Below are 16,906 nucleotides of genomic sequence, written 5' to 3'. Positions count from 1 at the left end.
AAGGTCTTAGGCATTCAGCAGAGGGAGGGATGATCTTTTGTGATGAGTAAGCATGACTTCATGGGAAAGATGGAATTTTAGTTGAGTTTCATAATACAGATGGATTTTGACAGGAGTGAAAGATGGAAGGGTGGGAGTTTCATAAGACAGAGAAATACGCAAGCAAAAGCTTGTCCTCCGTAATTCCGTATCACCTTTTTATCTGTGTTCACAAACCATATGTTTATAAATTCCCTCTGGAATACTGCCGAATCTTGATATCTGTAATTTTTGGAATCTACCCTTACTGGCCTTTGAAAATCTGGAAAACCTTTTTTTATTCATCTTTAATTTTCATGCACGTGATTCATGAATTCTGGTGATTACTAATGGAAATTACATGACAGTATTCACTTATTCACAAATACTTATTGAAACCTTGATAAGCTCAAGGCCTTGTCCCTGGCAGTGCGGGGCCTACTAAGATGAACTATGTATACAAGCAACTACCCCACAAAGCAGAGAGCTGTAAGTGCCCTAACGGAGCTGAAGCTGGATTTACACTAAGAGGGCTGAGAGGAGAGGGATCATCTGCAGCGGGTTTTTTTGGTTTGTTTTTTTTATCCAGTTCTCCTCCTACAAGTCATTCATCTGACTTTGGAGATTTGACCTTATAAAAAAAAGATTAACTGTTCTTTTACAACCTCCTCTTCTGGCTTACTTGCAGGGTTTGCTGTGACCGGTTCAACTCGAACGTCTTTCTCTTTACCAGAAGACTGAGGCAATTTAGGAGCCGAATGACTGCCGACTCTCTGCCCTCAGGTTCAGAACTCACCATACATTGTCTCGAGGGACTTTACTCAGGCCTGTACTTTCTTGTTCTGAATATTCTTTAAAGTATCTTTTATTGTGTTTAGCATATTTGCAATATCCAGCTGACTTTAGCCTTTGAAGAGTAGCCTTAGGCAGGAAGGCCCAGGAAAAGTTACGGCTCTTTGTGACGCACTATCCCATCCTGCCTGTCAGTTTTTCTAACCCTCAGGATGGCCCTGAAGGATGGAACATCTTATCCATGTAAAACTGTTATGGAGGTTCTGACCCTCTAAAAGAAAAATTTATCCAAGGTCTCAGAGCTCAGAAGTGGTAGACCTTGGATTTGAACATCGCTATTTCTGACCTTAAAGCCCATGCTTTTCCCACCACAACCTATTAACTGTGATAAAGTGTATTTTAAAATTAATCTTCCAGGTTTTTAAAAATTCTTTAAAAAAATCTCAGTTCACCAGTTTCCTGTTCAGGCTCATGGATTTCAGGTGCTCAACGAGCATCTATTTGCCATTCAAAGCCTAGGATCATTATCTGCCTTCTTCGGTATCCTCGTTTATTCATTACCGTGATCATTTGTAACTTTATAGTCATAGTTATTCTCCTGGGTGTCTGCCTATTGGCTTTCTGAAATTTCCCACTGTCCTTGTTGACAATGGCTAGAATTCCCTTTTATCATAGTTTTTGAACTCCAAGATGACAATCTCCCATTTTTTTTTTTTTCTTAATGGGCAGGAGGAGGAGGGAAGCGCAGGACAAAAGAAAGTGGTTTAGTTAACTGGGGATTGTTTTACTGTATCTTTCCGTCAGACGTTCAGCTATCTTGTAAAATTTATTGTTCCTGCTTGGCAACTCCAGAAGGTAACAAAGCAGCAAGGTCATCAATACAAAACCTGGTCAGTAGGTGAACAACAAGGCGCGTAGCCCCGCCTCTATAACCACGCCCGGGAGGCGGGGCCGCCCTCGCGGCCCGCGGGACTTATAGGTCAGCCGGAAGGGGCGTGAGGCCTTGGCGGTGCACTGAACGGGCGCTGGCCGGGACCCCGGGCGTCAGGCAGGCGCAGCGTCAGCCCGCCCCCAGTCTTGGAGCCTCCCTCTCGTGGCGGCTGCAGTGCGGCCTGCGTCGTCTCCCGTAGTTATCCGACCGGCTATGGCCGCTCGTCTCCTGCGTGTCGCCTCCGCCGCCCTCGGCGACACAGCCGGCCGGTGGCTGCTCCTCGCCGGACCCCGCGCGGGAGCCGGCGGTCTCCAGGGGAGCCGGGGGCAGGGCGGGAGCGCCAGGCCGGGCCTGGGCGGCGGCGCAGCTGCGGCGACGCGGACGCTGAGCGTGTCGGCGCGCGCGCGGAGCAGGTGAGGCGCAGGGGGCGCGTGGGCGTTGGGTCCCTGGCAGAACTGCCGCGCTCCTTCCGCCCGCTTTCCGGTTCCGTCTGCTTCCCCCGGCGACGGCGTGCGGGCCACACGCCCGGCCCCGCCCGCCTCTTGCTCCGCCTTCTCCGTGTCACCGGCAGGTCGCTTGGTGTGGTCACGGCCTCCTTTACTTACCGCTGCCAAGTTGCCTTTCAGATCCACTGACGCCTGGCGGGGAATGGAGGCCCGGGACCCCCGATCTCCTTGTCCCAGTGCCTCCTGTGCCCTCAGGAAAACCGGGCACTTTGCTGCCGCTGGTTCTCCGTGCGGTTTGGCGAGGATCTAACCTTTGCTATGCTCGAAACCGCGGTGACCTTCGTAAGATGCGCCCCGTTCGTGTCCTGGCCTGCAGTTTCTTATCGTGCCTTCCTCCTGCTAGGTCAGGACGTTCTGTCTCCAAGTCCGTGTCCATTTAGGATACACCCGCTCTGTCCCCGAGCTTCCCTGTTTGCTCTCTTGTGGTTGCTGTCGGGGTAAAAGCCCCAGCGTTGGACTGGCAAGGCAGGGTTTTAAACTGGGCTTTGACACTTATTGTCCAGTTTGTCTAACGTCAGTGGAGGATAATAATCGTGTCGGCTTCACAGGATTATTTGAAGAACAAATGAGAGCATACAGGTAATGCAGGGAGTCTTGTGTCTGGCCAGTATCGAGGACTCAGTAGATCCCACCTGTTAGCATCAGCTGCCTCCTAGGCTCACAGCGTTGTGTTTTGTATTAAGTGTCGAAAGAGGTGAGAGAAAATTTGCCCAAAATATGTTGCAGTCTTATATTCTTGGGCAGATTCGTTTCTCAAAGACAGAATCCCCTTAGATATAATAGAACATTTCCTCATAATTTCAGAGTATAGCACTGTGTTGGCGCCTTATATAATGCAGGTCTCGGAACAGCTCTTTGACTCCCTTGCTGTTGTGTAGTAGCAAGAAGGAGCTGCAGGGAGAAAGGGCTGGATTTGTATTCCTCTCTAGTTTCTTTTTCATGAGGTTCCTGAGAATAGGGTGGAGGAGTTACTCATCTTTTCTCCTGTAATCCCATAATATAGTGGGTGCTCAATACATTTTTGTTGCATGAACTGTGAGGGAGATAATGGGGAAGGCAAGCAGGGGTTATTTGTCCCTGTTTCCGTTACACTTTCCTGTCTTTGACCTTTCTCTGCCTGGATGCCTTGTTTTCTGCATTGTATGCTTTCTTGAAAATTTGTGTATAAATTGGGACATATGTTGAACATATTTGTGTAACTAGTATTTAAAGGAACATGATTGCTTTTGTAAATGGGAATTATATCCCCCAAACTTACTGTTTGAATTGGTACATCAAGTTGTCTTAAAGGGAAGCACATCTGTCTGCTCCCTTATAAACCTGCTTTCCCCCTCATTGGCACAGTTTCCATTGGTGCCCTGTGCTTCCTATCACAGACTTTGGAGCTACAACTAGGTTTTCTGACTCTTATTATCTAAGACTTATGCTATCCAATATGGTCACTACTAACCACATGTAGTCATTTAAGATAATTAAAGTTAAATAAAATTAAAGAATCATTTTCCCAGTTCCACTGGCCACATTTCAAGTACTGGATAAACACACATGGCTAGAAGCTACTGTCTGGGACATCACAGCTATAGAATATATCTGTTATTTTACAAAGTTTGGACAGAACAGTCTAGAAGCTGTAGTTCTGACTTTGAAGTTTGACATTTAGATAAGCTTTCAGTAATTGAGAGTCGAAAAACTCCTTTTACTCCAAAATACCCTGATATAGTACTTTATATTTTGTAGTGATTTATGTTGTAAAGGGCTTTCACATGTATTACTTCCCTTGACTCTTAAGAAAATCCTGAGATAGGTGAGGGAGATAAACGAGAATAAAAATTTATAGTAAGTAGCATGCAAAACTAGGACTAGAACTCACATAGTGTTTGTTTGTTTTTTGAGCACCATTAGAGTTGATAATTCTTTAGCCCATAGGGTCATTTGGAAGAGTTAAGGTGGCTATGGAAGTGGGGAGCCCTAGACGGGGCCCTTTTCTTGGACCAACTACCCCAGGCTACCCCACATAGTGAAAGGGTGGGCATCAGCAGCCATAACTCCTCTCCCTATTAGAAGTCTGTTAAGAGCTTTACCACAGCAGCCCCTGGAGAGCTTTGTCAAAATATCTGCTGTGGTTGAGCAGAATAAATGGCGGTGCATAAAGGGTAAACAAGTGAAGAAAATAGTTGTTTGTGGTGCTGGCTAACTCATGGATGATAGAGGATTTAGAAGGATCCTAATTATTTCCTAGTGCATGAAATCTTACCCTTTTTGGAAACAGCTAGAAGCTTTTTGCTAGTTCTTAGAATTGGAGAAGAAAACTATAGAAAACCCACAAATACCACTTGTTAATAGTGAATGGATAAAGTTACCTGGATAAAGTACATGTGTATAATGCTTTAAGGAACAAAATATTTCCACAAACTTTCTCTCCTTTAATTCTCTCAGCAGCTGGGTGAAGTCACTGTTATTGCCATTTTACCCATGGTCACCTAATGAGTATACGTATGTCAGAACCAGGGCTAGAATCTACGTTTTCTGACTCTTACATCTTATATTCCATACTTTCTCAGCTGCAAAATTACTTTTTATCTCTCATTTCTGCTTCCTCTCCTGTTCTTTGATAAACCTGTTATTACTCTTACTCTGCAGTTTTTTTCTGGGGCTGTACACCTTTTTTAATATGTAGTAGCAGTTCAGGCTCCTTAACAACAAAAGGACTTTTAAATAAAAGTTATCAATCAGTGTTTGTTGAGCCCTACAGTATGTTAGGAATTTTGCATATGTTGTCAAAACTATGAGATAAATGTTACCCTGATTTTACAGAAGAGGAGTCTGACGTTAGAGTTGCAATTACTTGGCTGTAGCTCATCTCTAGAGTGCTGCAGAAGAGCAGCAGTGCCCAAACCTCCGGCCTTCAGTAGTGTGTATAAATGATGGAATTCTTTCTGCTGCACTTCTTGTACCTTAGGCTACCAGGCATTTTTTGATGTCAAATCTCTAGGCTTCTGCAGGGCTCAGACCCATATTTCCATCAGGCTTCTGGACATTTGCATCTGTTTATTATTAAATCAAACAGGTCTAAAGTTGAACTCATTTCCAATCTTCCCCAAAGCTCCTTCTCCTCCTAAGTTAAACTTAAGTCAAACTGTACTCCCTCATTGTCCGAGCTAGAAATTTCAACAACATTTCTTCCCTCTCCAAAAGTTTTAAATTCTGCCTCCTGAATATCTCTCAGTATCTCTCAAATCAGTGTCTCCTACGTCCCTGCTTTGTTTATGACCTCCAGTGTGGTCTCCCTGCCTCCAGAGTATCTTCATTCCTAGTCATTTTTCTTCGAAAAAATAGCAGTTGCCTAGCTGAAAATCACGAATGTTTGGGAATACTTGCTTTAAAGCATTTTTTGCTACAAAAAGAAGTCAGAGAGCACATGCCCATTTAAGGGACATTCTCTCTCTCTTTCTCACACACACACACACACACACACACACACACACACACTTCTGATCAAAATTTTTAATTACTAGGATCCTCATTTTTCAGCATTGAGTTATCAAGGATGACATTATCTGATAAGGCCTCAGCTGCCTTGTTTGGGAAATGAGATGATGGACTTGGTAACTTGCAAGATATTTTTAGCTCTGAAATTATGTAATTCTAGGTTTTACTTAAACTAAACAACGTTTTCTTTGATGGACTATTACCATCTATTGGCAGTAGTGAAAATTACAACTAATTCGTTTAAGCTGAAGTACATCTTTTCAATTGTGAGGTAAAAATTTAAATGACCAGTAGTGGAGGATAAGTATCTAGTTGATAATATGATTTCTTTTTTTTTTTTTGCGGTACACGGGCCTCTCACTGTTGTGGCCTCTCCCGTTGCGGAGCACAGGCTCCGGACTCACAGGCTCAGCGGCCATGGCTCAAGGGCCCAGCCACTCTGCGGCATGTGGGATCTTCCCAGACCCGGGCACGAACCCGTGTCCCCTGCATCGGCAGGCGGGCTCTCAACCACTACGCCACCAGGGAAGCCCAATAATAATATGATTTCTTTTCCCAAAGTTTGGACTGATGTTTGTGAGAAGGGTAAGAAATTTTAGTTAGCTAACTGATAACTAGCTGATAGCTATCCTATAGTAATGAAACATGTAAGGAGATATTATATTTATTTTCTGACATATTCAAGCAAAGAAAACCCTTTTTCTAGTCCCTTTGTTTTTCGAGTACACTATATGGACCAAAATGAGATGTTCAAATACTCAGAAAACTATCAAACTGCTGGCTCTCAGTGACCATACTTATCAGACACTTGCATAACAATTGCCTTATCAATAGCAGAATGATTTGTTTTTAAAGCTCTCCACAACCGTCACCTAGTCTTTTAGGGACACATTCATAGAGACATTGTTTTTTAGAGAGCTATGTGAGAGCAAAGCAAACTTCACGAGTGATAATGATTGCTAAGCATTTCATGTAACTGTGACCTGAGAGTGACCACTGGGGAGACACATACTACAGGTGGCCTTGATAGTGATGTACTTGCTATTTCCTTTAAGGTGGCAGAGCTTCCCTCCTGGTAGGTGGGTAGATAGATATGCCTGTGATTTGTGGTGTCTCCTTCCCAAATGAACTTGGGAAAGAAAAGAAAGTACCGTAAAGGAGGATATTTGCATGCACATAGGCACACACACAGCCTATTTTTTGACGTTACAGGTTCTTAGAACAATTATTTTAAAGTATCTTTTGAAATTATTAAAAATAATAAAGGACTGCTTCCTTTTCCAGCTCAGAAGATAAAATAACAGTCCACTTTATAAACCGTGACGGTGAAACATTAACAAGCAAAGGAAAAGTTGGTGACACTCTACTAGATATTGTGGTTGAAAATAATCTTGATATTGATGGTTTTGGTGAGTATGGAACATTCTTTAAAATTTATAAGTGAAACTATTGAATAGGTTTCAGCTTTGTTTTTTTGAAGAATTTTAACTAGAGTATGCTAAGTGAAATATTAAAATTCAGGATGTGTTAGTGTTATATTCTCACCTATAAAGAATAAGTGACACTGTGTTTCTCTTCTTTGAACATTAATTAGCTATATGCCCCAAAGTCTGTTGCTTCATTACCTTATTGATTATGTGTGCAATGCAAAGCTGGGAGTAGGAAGTGGAATTGAAAGATACCAGGTTGAGATAATAAATGTCATATCAGTGGGTAGTTAAATTATTTTAACTTAGTCTTTTTTTAAACTTTTTAGTTTGAAATAATCTTTGACTTATAGAAAAGTTGCAAAAATAGTACAGAGTTTCTGTATAATCTTCACTCAGCTTCCCCTACTGTTAACAATTTATATAACCATAATACAATAATCAAAACACAGAAATTAACATTGGTTCAATAACTAAAAAACTACAGATTTATAGAATTTTGCTAGCTTTCCCACTAATGTCTCTGTTTTGGGGTTCAATCCAGGATCCCACATTGCATTTAGTTATCATATCTCCTTAGTCTCCTTCAGTCTGACATTTCCTCAGTCTTGTTTTTCATGACCTTGATACTTTTGAAAAGTACTGGTAAGTATTTTGTAAAATGTTCCTTAATTTGGGTTTGACTGGTGCTTTCTTTTTCTTTTTAATTTAATTTTTTTTTAAATTATTTTATTTATTTATTTATATATGTCTGCGCCACGTGGCTTATGGGATCTTAGTTCCCAACCGGAGATTGAACCTGGGCTCTTGGCAGTGAAAGCATTGAGTCCTAACCACTGGACTGCCAGGGAATTCCCAGACTGGTGTTTTCTTAATTACATTGAGCTTATGCATTCTTTTTATTTTAAGTGAGTTTTATTTTACTTACTACTTTCTTATTTTATTTTATTTTTATTGAGATAATAATTGATATGTTAGTTCCAGGTATACAACATAATGGTTTGATATTTGTATACACTGTGAAGTGATCACCTGAACAGTAAGTCTAGTTAGCATTCATCACCATACGTAGTCTTGAACGTCATCTCACCTTCCTAGAAAGGGTACTTAATCTACCTCTTACTAGAGAAGGAAGTGTTTTGTTTAGAAAGTTTTCATTTCTAGGCTTTTGACCATGTTCCTTAACCACTCACACAAAGCCCATGTCCTGGAAGCTGACATCTTAGAGCTCAGGGTTACCCTGTATATCACTTGTCAGTTTTGCTCGAGCATTCTCTCTATCTAGAACGGTGGTTCTTTAAGAGGGTTCCATCAGTGTCACTTGGGAAATGCACATTCTCAGGCCCCACTCCAGATCTACTGATTCAGAAGGTCTGGGGTGTGGCCCAGAAATGTGTGTTTTAACAAGCCCTCCATGTGATTTGGTTGCATGTTTAAGTTTGAGAACCATTGGTCTGCAATCAGGTCCAGGGAGCATATCTGACTATTCTTCTTTCAAGGCACTGTTCACATTTTTTTTTTTTTTTTTTTTTTGCGGTACGCGGGCCTCTCACTGCTGTGGCCTCTCCTGTTGCGGAGCACAGGCTCTGGACGACTCAGCGGCCATGGCTCACGGGCCCAGCCGCTCTGTGGCATGTGGGATCTTCCCGGACCGGGGCACGAACCCGCGTCCCCTGCATCGGCAGGTGGAAGCCCCACATTGCACTTTTAAGAACACTTTTCAGATCAGAATTATTTTTCCTCCTCCATTTTCCCATGATATATTAAATATACTTCTCTATGTTAATATTCATCTCAGTTTTCCTTTTTAGAGGGAATATCTCTTTCCTTTATTAGACTTTGTGCTTTTGGAAGACTGTTATCACTCAGGTAACCAGAGTTGGCAGTCAGTAATATTTGCTGAATTTCTCAATCTAATGTCAGTTTCAGGGATAACTGTAACAACTACCATATGAGTGCATACTACATCCCAGCATATGTTATCTATTATTGTAATAACTCTAAGAGGTAGATTTTTTTTTTAACTTTATAGATGAAGAAACTAAAGTTCAGAGAAATTAATGTTCCCTGGGTCATACAGGTAGCAAGTGAGAAGGCTAAGATTCAAACCTAAGTCTCTCTAACTCCTAAACCTCTGCTTTTTCCTTTATGCCTTTTGCTCTAAGAAACATCTTTCCTTTGTGAACACTTGTTACAGAAATTAGGTGATGAAATAGTTGATATAGTTCCAGTTTTAAGGAATTTTTTACTCTAATGCAGTGGTTCTTGGCTAGGACTGAGTTTCAGAATTCTGCAGAACTTTAAAAAATGTTACATCCTTGATGGTAAGGGAGAAAGGGAAGTTGTGCAGGTATCCTTTTAAAAAGCTCGACGTGGTTCAGATCCATACCATGGTTAAGAACAACTAATTTATGGAAAAGAACCCATTTATAATTTATATATTCTATAAAATTTATAAATAATTGATCTCCCTCATGAGTACATATTCAGCAACACTTTTGACTAAGCTGGGTTTCTCTGAATTACTCTCTCACAAATGAAAAGTAGTACATTGCACAGTAATTGAGAATAGACTCTGGAATTAGACAAATTGTGGTTCATAAACCAACATTGTCACTTACTAGCCATGAGACCTGGAGCAAGCTACTTTATGTCTGTATGCCTCAGTTTCCTCTTCTGTAAAATAGGATTGTAATAGTTCTAACCTCATAGGGTTGTTAAAGATTAAATAGGGTATTGGAAGTGAAGTGCTTAGCATAGTGGCTACGTTGGTAAGAACAGTAGGATTTGTGGCATTTTAACTTGCCCTATTCACCTTCTCCTCTCTCCAGTTCAACAGTAGCCTTAAAAACCAGCAGCCTTGTGGCCACTGGAGGGGCAAACTGGTTTGAGTTCCTCAGAAGGTCCCATGTCCAGAACGTTGTCACTTGTCTTGCAGCTTCTCAGAAAAGCTCCGTTCCAGGGAGTTGTTATTTGACCTGCCTCAGAGATTGCTCTGTGGGAAGTCTCTGTCCCTAGGACTTCCATCTAAAATAATTACCTGCAGTCGTTGAACACTGTGCTGCCTGAGGCTGTGATGCCACTTGGAGCAAACAAGAGCTTGGCCAAAAATCTAAAAGGAAGATCTGGGGAACGAGATCTCTGTAGTGGGCTTTGAAATGCTTCAGGGATCTAGAAGGCCACACACAAATGCAGGACTGTGTTTGTGCCCAGGAAAGACCCGACAGGGCCCCAGTCTCTCATCTCTGGCTGACTTTGAGGTCCCATGCAGGTGAAGGCCAAGACGGACATGTAGACTGCTTGAACGCTGAAGGTGCGCCTAATCACGCACTGAGCTCCTCAGCAAAGGGTAGAAGCCATATTGGTTCAGAGCACTGAAGGAAACCTCCATCCAGTCATCTAGCTGACCACTAAGCTCACTGAGTGGAGACATTGGTGGTCACGTGCTACAGGGAATACAGACCTCAGAGTTAGTCTGGGAAAGTCACTAGAGAAACAAATAGCAGCAACAACAAAAACCAAAAAGCCAGCCACAACAACAAACCCAGGGGAGACAGTGGTGATCTGACTTCCAGAGTTACCATATTATATTACTTAGAATGTCCACTTGGCAATAAAAAAATTCAAGACACCCAAAGAAACAGGAAAGTATGGTCCATACTCAGGAAAAAAAAAAGCAGTCAATAGAGACTGTCCCCAAGGAGGCCCAGGTATTAGACTTACTAGACAAAGATGTTAAATCAGCTGTTATAAAAGTTCAGAGAGCTTAAGGAAAGTATGTGGAGATATTCTTGGGCCTTTGCACATCTGTGTATGTGGACCCTGTTACCACTCTGTATAAGGGTATGTAAAATAAATAGTGAACTTTGTTCCTGCCCTTGAGAAAGCTGATCTCTTGTGCTCTGGGAAGGCTAATGTGGAGGCTGTGAACCGGTAAATCTCTTTCTGTAAATTTCTCCACAGATTCCATCTCAGCTTTAGGAAAGGACATGTATACTAGGCTGTTTACTGCAAAGATGTTTGTAACAGCAAAAGATTTGAAAGAAGCAAATGCCCATCAATAGAGGACTGATCTATATAGTCCTACAAGGGGATACTATATGGCTGTGTTTAAAAAAGAAAAAAAATCTCTGAAAGGAGTCTTAAAAACAAATATCAGTGATTACCTGTTGATAGGAGGGAGGCAGAGGGGAGACTTTAAGTGCCATGGTGTATTTAATCCATCTCTTTCTTTGGACATTTAGGTGGCTTCCAATTTTCAACTATTGTAAATAACCTTAAGGTGAACATCCCCAGAAATACCTTTCTGTGTTTATGTTCTATAATTTTCTTGCATTAAATTCCTGGGGATGGAATTACTTAGTAAAGCTTGTTTTATAAATTGTTTGCTCAAACTGTTTGCCTGTTTTTCAGATGAGGTATTATTTTCAGCCATTAGGAAAGCCTCTTTAAATGTGCAAAAAAAAGGAAAATTAATTTTAAACATTTATTTGAAGGGCTTTTAACTTCTTTTTTACATGAAGCTACATTCAGTAGCTACATAAAGTATTTTACATTACTTTATTTATAGTAGATAGTTTTCATAAGTTGCTTTCCATTACTTTGAAATAAAAGTATAAGTATTTTGACGTTAATACTTGAAAGTATCTTTAAAATTTTTTAAAAGTATTTTTCTTTAATTTTTAAAAGGTATATATTGTAGTACACTGTTTTTCAAACTGCAGGTTGCAACCATTTGTGGGTCATATAATCAACTTAATAGCTTTCAACTAGAATTTAAAGTAATTAAAAAGAACATGTAAAAACACACCGTCTTTTGTATTATTCCATGAAATGCTTGTTTAGCTATTTTACAAAGTATATGTATACTAGGTTGTGATGTAAAATAGAACTCAAAATTAAAACATTCTTTTTGGAAGCCATTGGTTAGAATGATTAAGAATGGAGTCTTCGGCCTTGATTTGTTCCCCAGCTCTGTCACTTTGCCAGCTTTGTGACCTTGGGTTAGGTCTCTAACCCCTTCATACCTCGTCTCCTTTAGGGTAAAATGGGAATAATGTTAGTATCTATCTCGTAAGGTTCCTGTAAAGGTCCAGTGAGTTTATCTAAGCAAGGCTAAATAGATGTTAGCTAATTTTGTTAATATAGTTATTACTACAGGCTCATTGTTCATTATAACAAATTTAAGAAGAACATTAAAAAAATCAGAACTTCCTATAATTTTTACTTTTCTTTTGGGGGGGAGATTTTTTTTTCTTGAATTTTAGAATTTTATTTTATTTATCTTTTTATACAGCAGGTTCTTATTAGTTATCCATTTTATACATAATAGTGTATATATGCCAATCCCAGTCTCCCAATTCATCACACCACCACACCCTTCCCCCGCCGCTTTCCCCCTTTGGTGTTCATACGTTTGTTCTCTACATCTGTGTCTCAATTTCTGCCCTGCAAACCGGTTCATACCATTTTTCTAGGTTACAAATATAGGTGTTAATATACAATATTTTTCTCTTTCTGACTTCACTCTGTATGACAGTGTCTAGATTCATCCACGTCTCTACAAATGACCCAATTTCCTTCCTTTTTATGGCTGAGTAATATTCCATTGTATATATGTAACACATCTTCTTTATCCATTCGTCTCTCGATGGGCATTTAGGCTGCTTCCATGACCTGGCTATTGTAAATAGTGCTGCAGTGAACATTGGGGTGCATGTGTCTTTTTGAATTATGGTTTTCTCTGTGTATATGCCCAGTAGTGGGATTGCTGGGTCATATGGTAATTCTATTTTTAGTTTTTTAAGGAACCTCCATACTGTTCTCCATAGTGGCTGTATCAATTTACATTCCCACCAACAGTGCAAGAGGGTTCCCATTTCTCCACACCCTCTCCAGCATTTGTTGTTTGTAGATTTTCTGATGATGCCCATTCTAACTGGTGTGAGGTGATACCTCTTTGTAGTTTTGACTTGCATTTCTCTAATAATTTGTGATGTTGAGCAGCTATTCATGTGCTTCTTGGTGATCTGTATGTCTTCTTTGGAGAAATGTCTGTTTAGGTCTTCTGCCCATTTTTTGATTGGGTTGTTTGTTTTTTTAATATTGAGCTGCATGAGCCGTTTATATATTTTGGATATGAATCCTTTGTCTGTTGAAACATTTGCAAATACTTTCGCTCATTCTGAGGGTTGTCTTTTCCTCTTGTTCGTAGTTTCCTTTGCTTTGCAAAACTTTTAAGTTTCATTAGGTCCATTTTTGTTTTTATTTCCATTACTCTAGGAAAAAAGATCTTGCTGTGATTTATGTCAAAGAGTGTTCTTCCTATGTTTTCCTCTAAGAGTTTGATAGTTTCTGGCCTTACATTTAGGTCTTTAATCCATTTTGAGCTTATTTTTGTGTATGGTGTTAGGGAGTGATCTAATCTCATACTTTTACATGTACCTGTCCCGTTTTCCCAGCACCACTTATTGAAGAGGCTGTCCTTTCTCCACTGTACATTCGTGCCTCCTTTATCAAAGATAAGGTGACCATATGTGCGTGGGTTTGTCTCTGGGCTTTCCGTCCTGTTCCATTGATCTGTATTTCTGTTTTCCTGCCAGTACCATATTGTCTTGATTACTGTAGCTTTGTAGTATAGTCTGAAGTCAGGGAGTCTGATTCCTCCAGCTCCGATTTTTTCCCTCAAGACTGCTTTGGCTACTTGGGTCTTTTGTGTCTCCATACAGATTTTAAGGTTTTTTGTTCTAGTTCTGTAAAAAATACCATTGGTAATTTGATAGGGGTTGCATTGAATCTGTAGATTGCTTTGGGTAGTGTAGTCATTTTCACAGTACTGATTCTTCCAATCCAAGAATATGGTATATCTCTCCATCTGTTTGTATCATCTTTAATTTCTTTCATCAGTGTCTTATAGTTTTCTGTATACAGGTCTTTTGTCTCCCTAGGTAGGTTTATTCCTAGGTATTTTATTCTTTTTGTTGCAATGGTAAATGGACTCCTTAATTTCTCTTTCAGATTTTTCATCATTAGTGTATAGAAATGCAAGAGATTTCTGTGCATTAATTTTGTATCCTGCAACTTTACCAAATTCATTGATTAGCTCTAGTAGTTTTCTGGTGGCATCTTTAAGATTCTCTATGTATAGTATCATGTCATCTGCAAACAGTGACAGTTTTACTTCTTCTTTTCCAATTTGTATTCCTTTTATTTCTTTTTCTTCTCTGATTGCCATGGCTAGGACTTCCAAAATTAAGTTGAATAATAGTGGTGAGAGTGGATATCCTTGTCTTGTTCCTGATCTTAGAGGAAATGCTTTCAGTTTTTCACCACTGAGAATGATGTTGGCTGTGTGTTTGTCATATATGGCCTTTATTATTTTGAGGTAGGTTCCCTCTATACCCACTTTCTGGAGAGTTTTTATCATAATGGGTGTTGAGTTTTGTCAAAAGCTTTTTCTGCATCTATTGAGATGATCATATGGTTTTTCTTCTTAAATTTGTTAATATGGTGTATCACATTGATTGATTTGCATATATTAAAGAATCCTTGCATCCCTGGGATAAATCCCTCTTGATCATGGTGTATGATCCTTTTGATGTGTTGCTGGAATCGGTTTGCTACTATTTTGAGGATTTTTGCATCTATATTCATCAGTGATATTGGTCTGTAATTTTCTTTTTTTGTAGTATCTTTGTCTGGTTTTGGGATCGGGGGATGGTGGCCTCATAGAATGAGTTTGGGAGTGTTCCTTCCTCTGCAATTCTTTGGAAGAGCTTGAGAAGGATGGGTGTTAGCTCGTCTCTAAATGTTTGATAGAAATCACCTGTGAAGCCATCTGGCTCTGGGCTTTTGTTTCTTGGAAGATTTTTAATCACAGTTTCAATTTCATTCCTTGTGATTGGTCTATTCATATTTTCTATTTCTTCCTGGTTCAGTCATGGAAGGATATACCTTTCTAAGAATTTGTCCATTTCTTCCAGGTTGTCCGTTTTATTGGCATAGAGTTGCTTGTAGTAGTCTCTTAGGATGCTTTGTATTTCTGCAGTGTGTGTTGTAACTTCTCCTTTTTCATTTCTAATTTTATTGATTTGAGTCCTCTCTTTTTCTTGATGAGTCTGGCTAATGGTTTATCAAATTTTGTTTATCTTCTCAAAGAATCAGCTTTTAGTTTTATTGATCTTTGCTATTGTTTTCTTTGTTTCTATTTCATTTATTTCTGCTGTGATCTTTATGATTTCTTTCCTTCTGCTAACTTTGGGTTTTGTTTGTTCTTTCTCTAGTTCCTTTAGGTGTAAGGGTAGATTGTTTATTTGAGATTTTTCTTGTTTCTTGAGGTAGGCTTGTATTGCTATGAACTTCCCTCTTAGAACTGCTTTTTCTGCATCCCATAGGTTTTGAATAGTCATGTTTTCATTGTCATTTTTCTCTAGGTATTTTTTGATTTTTCTTTGATTTCTTCAGTGATCTCTTGGTTATTTAGTAACGTATTTTTTAGCCTCCATGTGTTTGTGTTTTTTACATTTTTTCCCTTGAATTCATTTCTAATCTTATATAGAGTTGTGGTCAGAAAAGATGCTTGATATTATTTCAGTTTCCTTAAATTTACTGAGGCTAGATTTGTGACCCAAGATGTGATCTATCCTGGAGAATATTTCATGCGCACTTGAGAAGAAAGTGTAATCTGCTGTTTTTGGATGGAACGTCCCATAAATATCAATTAAATCTATCTGATCTATTTTATCATTTAAAGTTTGTGTTCCCTTATTAATTTTCTGTAATTTTCTGTTTGGATGATCTGTCCATTGGTATAAGTGAGGTGTTAAAGTCCCCCACTATTACTGTGTTACTGTCGATTTCCTTTTTTATAGCTGTTAGCAGTTGCCTTATGTATTGAGGTGCTCCTATGTTGGGTGCATATATATTTATAATTGTTACATCTTCTTCTTGGATTGATCCCTTGATCATTATGTAGTGTCCTTCCTTGTCTCTTGTAGCATTCTTTATTTTAAAGTCTGTTTTATCTGATATGAGTATTACTGCTCCAGCTTTCTTTTGATTTCCATTTGCATGGAATATATTTTCCATCCCCTCACTTTCAGTCTGTATGTGTCTCTAGGTCTGAAGTGGGTCTCTTGTAGACAGCATATATGTGGGTCTTGTTTTTGTATCCATTCAACGAGCCTGTGTCTTTTGGTTGGAGCATTTAATCAATGCACGTTTAAGGTAGTTATTGATATGTATGTTCCTATTACCATTTTCGTAATTGTTTTGGGTTTATTTTTGTAGGTCCTTCTCTTGTGTTTCCCACTTAGAGAAGTTCCTTTAGCATATGTTGTAGAGCTGGTTTTGTGGTGCTGAATTCTCTTAGCTTTTGCCTGTCTGTAAAGCTTTTGATTTCTCCATCAAATCTGAATGAGATCCTTGACAGGTAGTTTAATCTCGGTAGTAGGTTCTTCCCTTTCATCACTTTAAGTATATCATGCCACTCCCTTCTGGCTTGTAGAATTTCTGCTGAGACATCAGCTGTTAACCTTATGGGAGTTCCCTTGTATGTTGTTTGTCATTTTTCCCTTGCTGCTTTCAATAATTTTTCTTTGTCTTTAATTTTTGCCAGTTGGATTATTGTGTGTCTCGGCATGTTTCTCCTTGCATTTATCCTGTATGGGACTCTCTGCCTTTCCTGGAGTTGGGTGGCTATTTCCTTTCACATGTTAGGGGAGTTTTCAATTATAATCTCTTCA

General features: G+C 39.6%; 1 protein-coding gene across 1 annotated transcript in view; it reads left to right on the top strand.

Annotated features, from left to right (window-relative positions):
- Positions 1 to 1,797: 1,797 nt before the first annotated feature.
- FDX1 (ferredoxin 1) overlaps positions 1,798 to 16,906 on the top strand; it is a 35,000-nt gene continuing 19,891 nt past the window's right edge. Inside the window, exons 1-2 of the mRNA XM_032641785.1 lie at positions 1,798 to 2,154; positions 7,021 to 7,145. Of these exons, the coding sequence (XP_032497676.1) occupies positions 1,955 to 2,154; positions 7,021 to 7,145 (325 nt within the window). The 5' untranslated portion in view covers positions 1,798 to 1,954. The remainder of the gene's footprint in view (positions 2,155 to 7,020; positions 7,146 to 16,906) is intronic.

The sequence above is a fragment of the Phocoena sinus genome, chromosome 8, assembly GCF_008692025.1.
Source record: "Phocoena sinus isolate mPhoSin1 chromosome 8, mPhoSin1.pri, whole genome shotgun sequence".
In the NCBI taxonomy this organism is placed as follows: Eukaryota; Metazoa; Chordata; class Mammalia; order Artiodactyla; family Phocoenidae; genus Phocoena; species Phocoena sinus.
The sequence above is the reverse complement of the archived record's forward strand: the minus strand, read 5'-3'. Positions and strand labels throughout refer to the sequence as shown.